The 16,890-nt window shown below is 42.8% G+C and overlaps 1 protein-coding gene across 2 annotated transcripts; it reads left to right on the top strand.

The window, feature by feature from the left end:
- The first annotated feature begins 84 nt into the window (after positions 1 to 84).
- PRKRA (protein activator of interferon induced protein kinase EIF2AK2) lies at positions 85 to 16,046 on the top strand. 2 transcript variants are annotated; one of them, XM_081898336.1, is made up of 8 exons: positions 85 to 390; positions 2,290 to 2,459; positions 4,637 to 4,718; positions 6,234 to 6,312; positions 7,436 to 7,553; positions 8,864 to 8,961; positions 10,261 to 10,435; positions 11,681 to 16,046. In XM_081898336.1, exons 1-8 carry the CDS (start codon positions 233 to 235, stop codon positions 11,836 to 11,838), a joined length of 1,038 nt encoding a protein of 345 aa, XP_081754462.1. In that variant the 5' UTR covers positions 85 to 232; the 3' UTR covers positions 11,839 to 16,046. The 2 variants fall into 2 exon arrangements, with proteins under 2 accessions (XP_081754462.1, XP_081754463.1); XM_081898337.1 differs by lacking the exon at positions 85 to 390 and adding an exon at positions 1,207 to 1,352.
- Positions 16,047 to 16,890: the final 844 nt, after the last annotated feature.

The following is a 16,890-nucleotide window of genomic DNA, read 5'->3' on the forward strand; positions in this document are numbered from 1 at the left end:
TAGAACATGTTCATTGTGAAAACTGAGGCACCCGCACACCGGCGGGGCCATTCCCAGACTTCCTTGGGGGTCTCGTCCGCCGCCTCAGCGCCCCTCTTTCTCTCTCACACAGACCCACTGAGGCGAGCCGCTCTCTCGCCTCTGCGCCGCTTGCAGCGTCCCGGGCGGCTCCTCCCCTCAAACTGGCCCCCGGAACCACACGTGACACGCGAGAAGGGGCCGTGCTAAAGGGATGCTTCCCGGCCAGGAAGAGATGGAGGCGGCGGCGGCGAACAGCATGGCTCTGCCTCAGCCTGCCCCTTGCCCGGCTATCCTAAGCCAAGAAGGGGGGCTGGCGGGCACGGAGCAGCGGAACTCCCCGGTGGTGGTGGAGAAACTGAAAACCGTCAGGTGACGCGCGAGGGGTGGGGTGGGTAAGGGGCTTTCTATATGGCGGGTGGGGCGGGCGTGGAGCATTCTGGGTTACCGCCGCCCGCGCGCACGGCGCTCGGTAAGGCGGGAAACGGCGCCCGCGTGCGCGTGGATTCGGGTTGGAACGTGGGGGGGGGGAGGGGTCAGGAGCACCCGCGCGAGTACCGTAGCAGGCAGTGTGAATGGCGCGAGTGTGTGTGAGGCTGCACCCAGTTACCTGGAAGTAAACCCGTGTGTGTGTGTGTGTGTGTGTGTGTGTGTGAGAGAGAGAGAGAGAGAGAGAGAGAGAGAGAGAGAGAGAGAGAGAGAGAGAGAGAGAGAGAGAGAGATGCTACACTCAGTTACCTGGAAGTAAACCCGTGTGTGTGTGTGTGTGTGTGAGAGAGAGAGAGAGAGAGAGAGAGAGAGAGAGAGAGAGAGAGAGAGAGAGATGCTACACTCAGTTACCTGGAAGTAAACCCGTGTGTGTGTGTGTGTGTGTGTGAGAGAGAGAGAGAGAGAAGCAGATGCTACACTCAGTTACCTGGAAGTAAACCCGTGTGTGTGTGTGTGTGTGTTTAAGTAAGAGAGAAGCAGATGCTACACTCAGTTACCTGGAAGTAAACCCGTGTGTGTGTGTGTGTGTGTGTGTGTGTGTGTGTGTGAGAGAGAGAGAGAGAGAGAGAGAGAGAGAGAGAGAAAGAGAGATATGCTACACTCTGTTACCTGGAAGTAAACCCGTGTGTGTGTGTGTGTGTGTGAGAGAGAGAGAGAGAGAGAGAGAGAGAGAGAGAGAGAGAGAGAGAGAGAGAGAAGCAGATGCTACACTCAGTTACCTGGAAGTAAACCCGTGTGTGTGTGTGTGTGTGTGTGTGTGTGTTTAAGTAAGAGAGAAGCAGATGCTACACTCAGTTACCTGGAAGTAAACCCAATGTGCAGTGACACTTAGGATGATTTCCCAGGTTAGAAAGAGGGAATGTATATATATGTCTTTATTACATGTTGTGCTTTTTGAATGCTACTGGTTTTCTGACCCTGATTCCTTTCTCTTGTTTTTTCCTTGTCCTGCCCCAAATAAAATATCTTTTAAAAAAAAACCCACTCCTCAATCCTAGAGCAGAATCTGCCCGTCATCTGTTAAATTCGTACACATTTTTAAGTTTGCTCTTGCATGTAGGCTACACAGCCCTGCAATATTTATAGGTGACACAGCGCACAGTGGAGAGGAAAGGAGTCGCTCAGAACTGGAGTAGATAAGGCATTGCTGGTCTCCAATCAGATCTCCCATTTCTTTATTTTTATGTAGAAAGCTAAAACAGGAGAGGGGGGAGTGGCATTTAGATTGGGGTCATGTTGTTGGGGGCGGGGGGCTAACCTGCATTTCATACAAAAGGATTGCATAGAGATGGGCGATCTTCTCTCACAAATCTTCAACATTTCAGCACACCAAATTTGAGAGTGAGGAAAATGAAAGTGTAAGTTTTATGTTTCTTTAGATCTGCTAAAGGAAAAGAAACTGAAATTGAGAAAATAGCATTCTCCAAGGCATGTGGAGAGACCAATAATATAATCTGACAACTGGTTCTGTGAATAGCCTTTTGTTTTATGGAAAAAATGCACCGTGGAAGAAGTGCTAGTCGCTTACACTTCCACTTCTCCCCGCTCTAGTGCAATATCCAAAGCATGGAGTATCACATGTCTGGTAACATTTCCTTATAACTGTCCACAGGTTACTCATTATCATGGATACAACACAGAAGCAGGCTTCATTATCTCCAGCTTGTACCTCAGAGTTTCATAAATGAAAGATATAGCATATTTTTGAAAGCAATATTCAACGCACTGCATGTGATTTCCTTCTCAAATATTCATAAAATTCTTATTCTACTTTGTAAACAGCTTGGAGGAAATCATTACATCCAAACCGGGGAAAACACCAATTCAGATGTTACATGAATATGGCACAAAGGCTAATCTCAATCCTGTATATGACTTTGAAAAAGCTGAGGGGCAAGTGCATATGCCAATCTTCACCTATAAAGTCACTATGGGTGACATAACTGCAACAGGTTTGTACATTTTGATAGGATTCATGCAGGGCCGGGCCATCCATGAGGCAAGGTGTGGCAACTACCTCAGCCAGCAGGGACAGCAGATCCTGATGTAGATCTTTATTCCCCACTTTGTTCTTGATATAGATCTTCACTCACCCCTTCTTCCCTCGCAGGTGGTGGGGAGAGGGGGTAGCCAAAAAGTCTTGGGCCAGCTCTTAATTGCATGCAATGTGTGTGTAATGTTTAAAATAAATGTTTCTTCTATTTATTTTTATACTCCCTCTGTTTCTAAGCTAGTGTGTTGGGTACCAGTATGGGTAAAGGGAGAGCCCAAATGTCTTTTCCTTTATCCTTTTGTTCTCCTCCAACCTAGCCCTAGAACCCATCTTTCCTACCTTCATCCTAACTGCTACCGACTCTTGTGTCTCCTCCTTAACCTTAGAAGCCCAATTAATTTCCCCCCATTTCTAACCCTAGAACTTACTCTCCCCTCCCCTGCATCTAATTGCACAGTACATTATCCCTTGATCGTATTGTTCGACCCCCATCATGTCCACCCAAACACAGACACCATAACCATTTTGTGCATATCCAATTGACGTGTGACCACCAAGAGCGCAGAACAGGGGCAGGGTGGGCTTATGCAAGCGCCACTGACGCATGTGGGGGCCAGGAATCGAACCCCTGAGCAAAACGGTTGCCGCCTTTTTTCAGAGTAACTAATGCGATGTAATTTCTCTGATCTTTGGCACTGTTCCTAGCACTGAGGGCTTATGCATGACATGCAAACTGATCTTGTGCCACACAAGGAAGTTCACATTTATTGTGGCCAGTAGAATGAGGATGGGACGCGGGTGGTGCTGTGGGTTAAACCACAGAGCCTAGGACTTGCTGATCAGAAGGTTGGCAGTTCGAATCCCCGTGACGGGGTGAGCTCCTGTTGCTCAGTCCCAGCTCCTGCCAACCTAGCAGTTCGAAAGCACAAAGTACAAGTAGATAAATAGGTATCGCTCCAGCGGGAAGGTAAACGGCATTTCCGTGTGCTGCTCTGGTTCACCAGAAGCAGCTTAGTCATGCTGGCCACATGACCCGGAAGCTGTCTGCGGACAAACGCTGGCTCCCTCAGCCAGTAAAGTGAGATGAGAGCCGCAACCCCAGAGTGGGCCACAACTGGACCTAATGGTCAGGGGTCCCTTTACCTTTACCTTTTAGAATGAGGATAGTGTTTGGATTAGGCCCCACAAGCTCACTTAATGAGTGTCCCACCTCATTCTAGCAAGCGTGTTTGGGAACCACTGGTCTAAATACCTTTTCTAGTCATTTGAATGCAGTAACTGAGATCCTGGCCACTGGAGCATCAGAATATAAGTTTGGCCCATCATTTTTGTGACAGCCCTTTGGGATATTTGAATATAGCTATTGTATCGCCTCTTAATCATCTTTTCTCCAAGCCAAACATACCATATTTTCTCTGCCTCTGCGCAGCTTCCATAGTTAGTACAGCAGTTCTGACGGTAGCAATGATAAGTCTCTGCTGCTGGGAGGAAGCTGCCTGCTGCAGGCCCTCTGCCTTCTTAAAACTCTGCATCTCCCCTTCAGGTGTGTTTTTTATATATACCCTTGCATTTTGAGAACTTACCAGCATAAGCAGATGAATAGGAATCAGCTGCCCAACCACTCTCTTAAAGATGCAATTTTTCAAAAAATAGTCAGCGCTACTTCTGATGTTAGTGATGTCTTTAGAGTGGGAGTGGAAAAATGTTGTATAGGGCCTTCTCGGTAGTGGCGCCCACCTTGTGGAACGCCCTCCCATCAGATGTCAAGGAAATAAACAACTATCTGACTTAGAAGACATCTGAAAGCAGCCCAGTTTAAGGAAGATTTTAATGTTTGATATTTTATCATGTTTTTAATATTCTCTTGGGAGCTGCCCAGAGTTGTTTATCATCATCATCATCATCAACAACATTTAGAAACGAGCCATGTTTTCCCTCATTGTGCTTGCTTGCACTGGCAAGATAGAATAAAATAGACCATCTTGCCTTTGTGGAAAAAGTGTCCAAACAGGTCTATAAACTCTTCATGTTATCATGAAACAGAAAATGGATATTTCAGAACGAAACATTAAGACTGCTAGATTTTCATAGCTTACTGTTCAGAACACTCACATATTTTTGTTTTTATTAATTCAGGAGAGGGTCCGAGCAAGAAAATTGCAAAACACAAAGCTGCAGAAGCTGCCCTGAACATTTTGAAAGGCAATTCAAATATTTGGTGAGTTGGTTTTGATCATTGTGACATAGTATTATTGCCGAATAGGACCTGCTGGAAATTTTTGGAAGAGAGCTTTACCAATATTTTAAAAATTAAGGCTATGATGCTTAACATACTGGAGATAGGTTTATAAAAAAGCTGTGGGAAATGGGGCCAAATTATGTGACCGCATCTAAGATGGATGGTTACTTCACATGGTAAAGTAGTATTTTAACAATGCTATTACATTGTTGTTCATTTCTTGAAAACCTCTTTTCTTGTATTTTTGTGGAAGTGATAAAATAGCAGTTTTTCGCATATCATGTCACAATTTCTGTCACCTTTCATGTAACTGTTAGTTATGACTCTGTAAGAGTATGAAAGGTTTCTCTCTTTATTTAACAGGCTGTGGTTTCATAACTCAGACCCGTTTTCAATCTTTGTTAGTCTCATGTGTACAAACTTGTAAATGTTATCAGTACAAAAAGATAGTCAATTGTTGTCCTGAGCTCCTTTGAAAAGAAAGGTGGGAGAAAAGGTTAATAAACAAATAGAATAAATTTTTTGCTACTTTTTCATTTGACCTTTCAATCTTACTTTTTAAATTTTCGTTTAATTTATAGCATGTATCATGCTTTTGCTTCCCTAGGGAAGCACCAACCTGCTAACAGCTTCAAAATTCAGTTAACATAAGCTATGGGAAAATATAACAAAACGTAGAACAGCCTTATCGCCAAAAGACAATCTTTGAATATTTTAATAAAAAAGATCAGTACAGTGGACCCTCCGGATACAAATTAAACTTGTTCTGGGGGTCCGTCCGCAACCCAAAAAGTCCGTAGGCAGAGGTGCCGATTCTGCGCACAAGCATGGCGCGATTGAGTGTTTTCGCGCACGTGCACAGAGCGCTTGTGTGCATGCACGCGCAGCAAGACCCGGAGGTATACACTTCCAGGTTTGCCGCGTTCGTAACCCAAAAGTTACGTATCCAGAGCAGTACGTAACTAGAGGGTCCACTGTAATTATTAATATAAAGATAAGTCAAAGCCTGGCGTGCTCTGGTCCATGGGTCACGAAGAGTCGGACACGACTAAGCGACTAAACAACTACAAAGTCAAAGCCATATTCAGGTTAGAGCAGTATCAACAATACCGTTAAATCTTTAACAAAGGAGGGTCTCAAGGGCAATTTCTGAGAGTACATGAGACATATGTCTGGGGAGGAGCCATGAAAATCTTCTTGCCAGTGGAATTCTGCCTGCTTTTTCCTGGATCCAGACCCTTGAATTTAAAAAGTAGCCTGGGAGCAAGCACAGGAAACTACCTGTGGGGAACAAAATCCTCCACATGTGCAAACATAGACACAACTCAACATAGAAAAGCACGTCAGCTTTCTTTACTTTAAACATCTTGTAGAGGTAGTCTTCATGAGGCAGTCTCATATTAAAATGTAGAATGTGCTTGGGACTGAATACTGATTTGTTAGCGAAATGATGCCTGAAACTGCCAGTTTTCAAGTTAACTATGTTTCTTTTAGCATTTCTGTGCCAGACCACTTAATCCCCGAACGTCTCGATCAAGCACCAAATCAGTCCAATCCTATTGGATCATTGCAGGTGAGTTGCAATGACATTTAAAATGTACCATATTCAGAAGTTCTTTGTCTTTATTTTTTTAATTACATTATTATTATTATTATTATTATTATTATTATTATTATTATTATTATTTCAACTTATATACCACCCTATACCCGGAGGTCTCGGCAGTTCACAACAAGACCACAGTATATAAAATCAAGCCAAAACCAATACCCCCCCCCAAAAAAGCCACATTCTAAAAGGGTGTTGGATGTCCATAAGATCAACCAAGGGCCTGGTTAAAAAGGAATGTTTTTGCCTGGCGACTAAAGATGTATAATGAAGGCACCAGGTGAACATCCCTGGGGAGAGCATTTCACAGATGGGGAGCCACTGCAGAAAAGGCCCCGTTCTCATGTTGCCATCCTCCACACCTCTCATGGAGGAAGCACACGAAGAAGGGCCTCAGAAGATGATCTCAGGGTCTGGGTAGGTTCGTATGGAAAGAGGCGGTCCTTTATATACCTTTTGGTTTTTTAGAGGTCAAAGTCGTTCTACACTAAGTTACAAATTATATTTAGATCCTTATGTATGTAGCATCATCTTTGTTTCCTTCTTATTTTCTGATGACAGAAAGCGACACAGGCAGTCAGGAGCAGGTAGCTGAGCCGAGGAAGGAGAAGACAGTTCCTATACCCTCAGAAAAGAATGTAGAGTAAGCAACGAAAAGCAAAGCATAGTGATTACAGAATGGGTGGTGAAGAGAAAAGAAAGGATGGGTTGGTTTGTCAGGTTTTCTCATACACACTGTGTGCAAAGCTCACAGCTCATCACTGTGATGATATATATATAAGATGGAAAGCTTTTCTTTGGGCAGAGTAGTGACTAGTGAAAGCAAGACTTACTCTCACATCACTGAAATAGAATGCTTTCATTGGGCTGCTACTCTGGCTGATCTTGGAAGTCCTCTCAGCTCTGTCCTGGATTGAGATGTAGAAGGATACATGCAGTGTAAAGCAAAATACATCAGAATTTTGCTTTCCAAGTTAACACTGAAGTAATCACGATAAATAAACCTGTTCTAAATAGGCATGTGGCTGTTTTAAGGCTAGATAAAACAAAAATTGTCCTGTTACCTGTCGTTTCCCTTCTTCCCTAGGAGCTAGCTATTCAGAAGGGTTGGAGACTTCCTGAGTACTCACTGGCACAGGAGACAGGGCCGCTCCATAAGAGAGAGTTTACAATGACTTGCAGAATAGAAACATTTGTAGAAACAGGTACGTGCTTATTTTTTTCTCCTCGGCACAAAATGTAGCAAAACCTGAGTTTAAGCACAGGATTCATTATCCAAAGAAATCCCACTAATGTTTCCATTTTCGATCATTTTAAACAATTGTATCTTATATACTGTAATTCCCTCTTGCAAGCTGCCTTGAGGATTTTATAACTTGAAAGTCAAAATAAGTGCCTTAGCAGAGCATTCCTACTTGTGGGGGTGTCTAAGGTGGTGGGGCCACCAAATCCAAAGTGTGCTGGCAGGGTGGATGGAGGGGGTGCTTTTTTTCTTTCTGCCACTCTGCCCCCCCAAATAAACATCAGTTCACCTGCTCCCAATGTGCCCTGTTTTTGGATTCCTACTGGAGCACCAACAGCCTAATGATAGAAATCCCCATAGGGCTAAACAAGTTATTGTTTCTCACCTACCCCAATACATGTACCTGTAATAGCACAGGTAGCAGAAGACTCTGCATGCCTTCTGTATTCTCCATTCTGCCCTCTGTTAGTCAGGCTAAACGAGGTCTGGAAGGGGGAAGGAACCGCCTGTGGGCATCTGCACCCATTTGGGGAAGATTTTTAATTAATAGAAGCCACTTGGGGCAAAAAAAATCCTCTTTCTGTCCCTCCTCCATCAAAACATTTTGTGGGCAAACTTGAGTGCTAGTAAGCCTGGCTCAAATTTGACCCTGCAGTCAGTTTCGCTTTCAGTATCCCCTTCTCTTTCTACCCTCTTATCTCTGCCCTCTCAGGGTTCTTGAAATATACTCGGAGTCAAGAGTGGATTTTATGCCCTTTATTCAGCTCATAGTGGTGAGGAGGAATGGAAGTTCCCCTAGAATGTCTGCTTTATAATACATTATTTACACAATGGGCCCAACGTGATTGGCTAATTCTGAGATTCTCCTGTAGGCCAATCAGGTTGCGGATTCACTTCCACCTAGAACTGGATTGGGTGGGTCCTGTGGACCAATCAGACTGCTGCATTCTGAATCCTATTGTTCTAGGACCAATCAGACTGCTGCATTTTGGATCCTATTCAACTCAGTACATAACAGTTCTTCTGTTGTGATGCAGAAACTCACACCTGGCCATGGCTGGAGGGGAGATCCCAAGTTAATAATTAACAGATGTAAACTTAACAGGTGGAACTATCAGAACAAAACATACAGGGGAGTTTCAAAAGCATGGCTGAGTTGATGGATGTGTAGTCTGTGACTCGCAGTCTAGTTTTGGTTTTCTACCATGAATGTCTCTTAATCTGGGTTTCTCTGCTTATTTTAATCCTTCTTGCTTTTGTTTTCTTACAAAGGGATTGGGACTTCTAAAAAATTAGCAAAGCGAAACGCCGCCGAGAAACTACTCGATAAATTCCGTAATTTTTCTGGAGACAATATCCCTATTTCTTTAGTAAGTAATTCATTTACGTTTATAGCAACTGCTTAGCTATTCAAACCTAACAATGCAATCATTCGTTTTCATTAATTGTCCAGCTCATACTAAGGAACTATAGTTAAATATACACAGACAAGCTAGAGTCCACACACCCCTGCCCTGTTATCTTCCACGTTCTTCAGCTAGGCTACAACTTCTCAGTCTTCTCTCCCACTGTCTCTCTGTCTGTGTCTGGTTTGTCTTAACAGCCTAAGGATGCAGCTTAGGAAGTGAGTTCAGTTGAACTGCGTGGAACCTTGTTCAGAGCAAACAGGCGTTCACTGAGCTACATAGCTGTTTCTAAAATCTAATATATTTTCAAATGCACAAACAATGCGCATCTTCCATTGCCTCTCTCTCCTCCAGAAGCTGGAAGAATACCAATTTCTATATCATTTAACTCCCAAGAGTTAAGCTTATATATAAGTCTTCTAATAAATCCCCAGCTATCACAGCTCACTATCAGATGCAGCAATCTGCTTCACAGTGATGGATGTGCCTTCCTTCAGGCAGCTTGTATTTAACAGGGAGTTTATACAGTAATAGGGATGCAGGTGGCGCTGTGGGTAAACCTCAGTGCCTAGGACTTGCCGATTAAAAGGTCGGCGGTTCGAATCCCCGTGGCGGGGTGAGCTCCCGTCTTTCGGTCCCAGCTCCTGCCCACCTAGCAGTTCGAAAGCACCCCTAAGTGCAAGTAGATAAATAGGTACCGCTTTATAGCGGGAAGGTAAACGGCGTTTCCGTGTGCTGCACTGGTGCTGGCTCGCCAGCTGCAGCTTTGTCACGCTGGCCACGTGACCCGGAAGTGTCTTGGACAGCGCTGGCTCCCGGCCTCTTAAGCGAGATGAGTGCGCAACCCTAGAGTCGGACACGACTGGCCCGTACGGGCAGGGGTACCTTTATACAGTAATGGAAACAGCCTCACCTGCTTCATTTCTGCTCTTTAGGCTTTTGTTAATGCCGCAGTAGAACAAGCAGTAAAATGTAGCCCCTGTAGGTGAAATTGTTGACATTTACAGTTCAGAGTTGTGTTAAAAGTAAGAATGCTTATGGAAAACATAGGCCACTGTAGTACAGACCAAGGGAATCTTGGAGAAGCCATATTAAAAGCCAAGTTTTTAACAAGTGTGGAAATACTTGGGTAGAACATAGTGTGATATGAGAGCTTGGTATTTGTTTAATACATATATGAGGGGAGTGGAATGACTGCATTTAAAGGTGTTGGATGGTGGTTTTAAAACACAGCAAAGTCTAAATGGCCTTAATTTGTTCCAGGGAAAAGAACAAAATGTCAATTTGGGGTGTACATGGAGCACCTTAAGGAACTCTTCTGGAGAAAAAATTACTTTGCTGAAAATAAGTCCGCTCAGTATTCCTAATACAGATTATGTTCATCTTCTTGGAGAACTTGCAGAAGAGCAAGGTTTTGATACAAAATACTTGAATATAGGTAAGAACCATGTGGGTGACTATGGGCGAGATGCATCCTCTTTTCTTAGTATCTTTTTTCCCAACACAGGCCAGGCAGAACCAAGTTTCCAATGAGTATGTACCAAAAAGGGGCGGGATTATGAAATGTCCATTTTCTTCCAGCATTAACATGAACACAATTATCTGCTAAACATTAGTACTAAGAGCAGCCAGAGAACATACTTTCATCACATTTTGTCTAATGATTAAAAGATGCACACAGTCTTACCACTAACATTTGGAACATTAAATTTGCTAAAAGGGTGCAGTATGTAAGTGGTGGTGCTGTTTTCAGGGATATGTGTGCTAAACTTGCTGTTTATTGTTAGTGCTTTGACAAAATAATTCCCACGGGTCACAATCGAAGAACCTGAACAAGCATTTAGGGCTGTCAAGTGATGGAACTGTTTCTGGATATAAATTCTGCATCAAAGTGTAGTTCATAAATCCAGCCGTGCTTTTGTTTCTGAATGTTTTGGAAGTCGAATGGACTTCCGGAACAAATTCCGTTCGGCTTCCAAGGTATGACTGTATAGGTAATAGAGTATTGGTGTTGTGCCAGAGCAGGTTGGGAGAGATGGTTTCCTACATATTACAGTCATATATCCTTTTATGTGACACCATCCTGATTACTGTACTTTTTGGTGTATAAGCCTAGGTTTGTTTACTCAAAAATAGGTTTGAAAAGTGGGAGCAAATTATACACGGGTAGTGGGTATGTGTGACAGATGATTGGTTGCAGCCGCAAGCTGCAGATTGTCATTGGCGATTTGTAGTGTGATTGGTGACTGTGGCAAGGTTTTTTTTTGTCTTGGCTATTGGAAATGGGTGTTTGATTGGTTGCTGCGTCTAGGGCTGCGGAGGATTGGCTGCCACTGTGGCAATTGTTATTGCTATTTACTTTTGCTGTTGGTGATCAGTCAGAGGTTTGTAGCAGAAGCGAGCGATTGCTAGCAAGCGGTGTGAGCGATTGCAACCACTGGGTTAGTGATTTACTGCATTCCCCCTCAAAAAACGCTCAACGACTCCAGTCCTCCCCCAAAAAGCTCAACAACTTTGGGCCATTTTCTGAAGTTGGAGTCCCCCAAAATAGGGGTTGTGTTATACACGGAAAAGTATGGTACTTTCATTCACAATGTCGGGGAAAGAGAATTAGTGTAGTTGGTGTTTTCAAAAATTAGCGGCGTGATATTCCACTAACCAGCACCTGTGTTTGTACTTTCAGAGGAGCTGAGTGTGAATGGACAATACCAGTGTCTTGCAGAACTTTCAACTAATCCAATCACAGTTTGTCACGGGACTGGAATCTCCTGGGGCAATGCCCACAATGATGCCGCTCACAATGCACTACAATATTTAAAGATCATGGCTGGACAGAAATAAGATTCAAGCAAAAGGGAAATATTTAAGGACGTATCCATCGAAGCCGAACAGTTTCCAGATCAGCGGAGCTGTGGTTTTTTTTAAAGTCACATCACAAAATCCACGCACGCGTATACAATTATGCATTATAATGAAACAATCAATCACCGCAAGTATGTTATTTATCTGGAAGTCCAGATACCACCACAGCCGCAGGCATGGAATGAGATACAGAATTCACCTTTCCAGAATCTGATGAATGAGAATCCTTGGAGCCAAAGCCCAAAGCAAACGTTGCTCTAAATGAGCAGCTGCCCCTCAAATTGCAGCCACATGTCCAATTCCTCCCATTTGGTCCATATTCTAGTTCAGAAAAACTTATGACATGACATTGCAGTGAGAAAAGAGGAATCTATGATGTCATGACATGAGGTAAGTTCTAGTGGGTGTAACGGGGAGGGGGGAGGAACTAGAGGCGTGGCTACCATTTTTTGTTGGCAATCATGTTTAGAATGAGGTCTACCTTGATTGTTGGAAAATGGCTTTCTGTGGTCAGGAACAGGGCTTGCAATCTCAACTTGCTCTTTTCCCTCCAAACCTATATATTGATTTTTGTTTAACACTGCATGACTCATTTATACTTCATTTCATGACACAATATCCAAACGGGGGGGGGGGGGGGAGAGAAAGTTTCAGAATGCCAGGTGTGCTCTGATCCATGGGGTCACAAAGAGTTGGACATGACTAAACAACAACAATGAAGTATGTGTGACAGAAATGGTTCATCTTCACGATTTGTTCTGAATACAATAACTTCCATTTTTTTTCCTGGTTGTCGAATTAGGGGTGGAGTTTGGCACAGAATTGTAGAACTGTTGTCTTTACTGTACTAAGTTTTAGTATCACAAAGTAGCTTTGAGCCTGCACTACATATATACTGAAGCTTACAGGCTCCTTTGTGAATACCTGTGTATATGGGATCTTAAAACCAAAGTATCTGAAATGTTCCAGTGCTTTGAAAAGCTTTATGTTATGGCCATGGGATATTATCCATTTTCTTGTGTGTGGATTTTTCTCTCATTGTGTGAACTGTGGCCTTTTTAAACTTATGGTTTGAAGATTGAATTTTTACAGAAATAATGACTCTATTAACCTCACTGCCCTTTTTCGTAAGGTAACTGTAAGAATCGGTCATTCTTTAATAAATTCTTTTAAAGAATAATTCAAGTAATAAGTTTTTATGTTAATCTCAAGGCATGTATTCTGTATATTTAGAGGAAAGGCAGAGGCAGAGGCTTGCTATGTAAATTGGTCACAGCAAATTAAGACAGAGCATCTTTTCTAGAGGTGATCACAGTGGCCTGCTAGCAGTTAATACACATTTTGCACATAAAGTTAACCATGCACTAGTAGATTTGAATACAAAAGCTGATATGCACGTTGTTCTCGTGGGAAAGACAGTGTAATTGTGATGGTCACGTTCAGCCTGCTCTACTAGACAGTTTGCAATTTTCCTAAGGTTGGTTCTGGAGTGGAGGTGTCTCACTGAGCTGAAGCTGCTATTGAATTCAAGGTGACCTGCTTGATTCAAGTGGAACAGTTCCTTCCCTCTGCAGGCTGATTGCGCCTCCCAAGAGGCCTTCAGACCTCATTGAAACAACTGGAGAAAAGGAGGCCCTGGGTGTTTTATAGGGATTGTAACAGCTGTGCAGTCTCTGAATCTTCCTGCTAAGAATAGTTCCCATGGTGATGCGAATGCATGTGCAGGAACACCCAAGGCCTCTACGCCAGGTCCAGCACATGAGATCTTTGCTCTCAAAAGGAAGAGCTGGTACAGCTGTTGCCCAAGACATGGCAATTGAAAGATTGCATTGACTATTATTATAAACAGAAAATGAGTTCTGCTCATGCGAGCAGTCACTATTGTCTTCCAAGAGTTCCTGTGTCCCACATTACACTGGTTATTCATGTTGATCATTGTGAGTGCAGTTACATGTCGATAATGCTAGCTGCCACATGCCTGCACCAGCTCTTTTTGAGAGGGAAGAATTGCATTATTGGATATTAGCACAGAGTGCCCAGCTCTGACGTGACATAATCTGTATTCAGCACATCATAATTTGTGTTAGAGCCTGCACTGCTCTGCTAGGAAAAAGCCAGTGTTGGCTCAGTTACTAGGGGTGCCATACATCTGGGAATTGGGCAGGAAAATGGCACCTTGGTGGATTTTTGGCAAATGGGTAAAATGTCCAGAAAACGCAGACATATGGCAAGGGAAGTTAAAAGCTTAGATTTTGGGGGGAGATGTTTGCAAAAAGCTCAACAACTTTGAGAGGGAGAAAAAACTTGTCTGGATTTTCACTTTGGGGAATATAGCAACCCTGTCAGTTATCTATGTGAACCAGTGTTCATTCAATATGCAATAAGGTGCTGTGGGATTAAAGTAGCACGGGTTTGAAAAAGGCTAGACTTTTGATAAATTTCCTATACCTACAGAATTACAGTATTTTTCTGTGTATAAGACGCCCACTATTTTGGGGGACTCCAAATTAAGAAAACACCCCTCAGCGCTACCCATGTATAAGATGAGCCCCAATATTAGACCTGATTTTTTGGTTTAAAAAAAACTAGTCTTATACACGGAAAAATGCGGTACTTCTTTGTAAGGAATAGCACACATACCTTTCTGACAGGCAACATAATCTCATTTTTGGCTATTTCTGCTCAAATATTGCCTCAAAGTATTAAGTGCATAGTACAGTGGTACCTCTAATTACGAACTTAATTCATTCCGAGGTCCGTTCTTAACCTGAAACTGTTCTTAACTAGAGGCGTGCTTTCGCTAACTGGGCCTCTTGCTGCCGCTGCACCGCCGGCACACGATTTTCGTTCTCATCCTGGGGCAAAGTTCTCAACTCGAGGTAACCCTTCCAAGTTAGTGGAGTTTGTAACCTGAGGTGTTTGTAAGTTGAAGTACCACTGTAGCTCACTTTCATCCTCCTGGGCACTTTTCCTGGCATCATTTAGCTGGTGGAAATCAACAAGATAAAACTTGAGTCACATATATGCATTTTAATACTTACCCATACATGTATACTGGCAAATTGAATATTTGGCCTTAGTTGAGACAAGAAACACTCATTCAAAGTTTCTTGCCATTCTTCAGTCTTGCAGAGACAACTAAGATAATGCCTAAATTGAAATCTGTGATAGTAGCTCTATAAAATAATAAATTTTCACCTCTAGGCCTAGTGGTGAAAGAGGGATTACAGATCACAGATCATCCGGGGGGGGGGGGCAGGGGGAGGTCCATGAGAGAAAATGCCATCACAATTTTTGCCAAGATTCGTTTCATCTGCTTTTGAAAATATTTTTCCCCCCCTCAAATTAAAAAACACACCACAAGTCAGATATATCACATCCCAAAGAAATCCTATTGATTTAATAAACTGCAGTGCAAAAGCTTTGTTGAGTTGCAAACAGCTAATTTCTGCCAAGAGTATTTAGATACCTGCTGTATAAACAGTAAACAAAAATGTGCTGAAAGTTACAAAACCATTCCCATTTAAATATTAAAAACAACCCTATGTATGTGCAAATCGGACACACGTCTCAACAGCTATAATGGGCCTTGCAGGGGGAGTGTATAGAACTGCAATTTAAACTGTCCTATCAAAAGTTGTGGAACAAATTAAAGCCTATCATGTGATTCTGCTAACTTCTGTTATTCAGTTTGGAAAGTTGTTTGCTATGCATTTGGACACGTCTTACCATTGTAACCAAATTTTGCACGATGGTTCCTGAGATTAAGGAGCAGGTTTTCATCTCTTGATACAACGGGATGCCGTTTGGAATCAAGATAACCTACAGAATCTTTCAAAACTGCGGATTTTAACCATTGGGGGTTTTTTGGTTTTCTTCTTAGAAATCCTGAGCAATACGGGATACAAAGCGGCTAGTTATACTCTAATGCTTATTATATATAATGACTGTAGCAACATTAAATATGCAGGCAGTTCTCTTCACATCCAAGGACCTGACAACCACTTTTACCTCATGTTTTTAAGGTATTGGTATCAAAAATTGTCACATACACAGCATATACATTTGTTTTTCCACGGCTTGTATGTAACATGGGTAAATGTACCAGGGAAGCATGACCTGCTGTGCTCCCTGCTGTTTGTACATAAAATGGTGAGTGTGAATAAAAAATGTGTGATTTAACTTAAGCTTTTCAGTATTCGTAGCCCAGTTATTAAGCAACTACGTTTTATTATTTTGTAGTGAAATGGAGCTTTCTGTAGAAAAAACCAAAAGTAGGTGTGTGCCCCTCCCCACCCCCACATCAAAAGCCTAGCTCTAGTGAGTGGCACACAAAATTTCCCTCTTTTAAGTGGTAGTTACTAAGCCATACCATTACATTCTTTGCTGTGTGTTGATAATCTCATGAATGCAATACACCAAATCACGGCCAGCTGGAAATCTTCTCCCACACAATTCAGTATGAGCACCACTTGAGGAAGTTGTAGACTTTTCTTTTCTTTTTTCACATAAGAACCAAGGGACTGTTAATTCCTCCAACCGTGACAGAGGACATCACAACAGGGACTTCTATGTAGCTAAAGCTGTGAGAACTATATACACCCCTGTGAAGCCAACCCTGAAGTTGTGTCATGTTGCCCACTATGTGCTATGTTTGAAAGTTCTGGCTTTTTTTCTGGATATGTTCACTATACCAGATGCACCAAACACAGCAGCAGTGTGTGTGTGTCTATATCTATCTATCATCTATATATGACAGACTGCATATCAATACTAAGCAACTTGGCACCAGATGCAGGACCGCATGTTTATTTTCATTTGAAAACTTTCCTCCAGCTTCCAAGGCACTGACTTTTTGTTGACATGAGCACCATCACCTTGCATATAGACATCATTTTCCGTACTGGAGTATAATGCTGGCTGCTGGCCACAGCAGTAAGAACCAAGATGGCAGCTTTTGATGTTTGCTATCTGCGATGTTTGAGTAACGTCAAAACACAAAATGCTCTTCTCTTGACTTCCACTCTGATA

This window comes from Podarcis melisellensis (assembly GCF_964234715.1).
Source record: "Podarcis melisellensis genome assembly, chromosome: 1".
In the NCBI taxonomy this organism is placed as follows: domain Eukaryota; kingdom Metazoa; phylum Chordata; class Lepidosauria; order Squamata; family Lacertidae; genus Podarcis; species Podarcis melisellensis.

What these genes read in the sequence shown, in the direction of transcription:
- PRKRA (XM_081898336.1), top strand. Translation starts at nt 233, where the DNA reads ATGCTTCCCGGCCAGGAAGAGATGGAGGCGGCGGCGGCGAACAGCATG. An exon ending in GGGTGACATAACTGCAACAG is followed by an intron (nt 2,460 to 4,636) that starts GTTTGTACATTT and finishes TTATTAATTCAG; the next exon opens with GAGAGGGTCCGAGCAAGAAA. An exon ending in AAAGGCAATTCAAATATTTG is followed by an intron (nt 4,719 to 6,233) that starts GTGAGTTGGTTT and finishes TGTTTCTTTTAG; the next exon opens with CATTTCTGTGCCAGACCACT.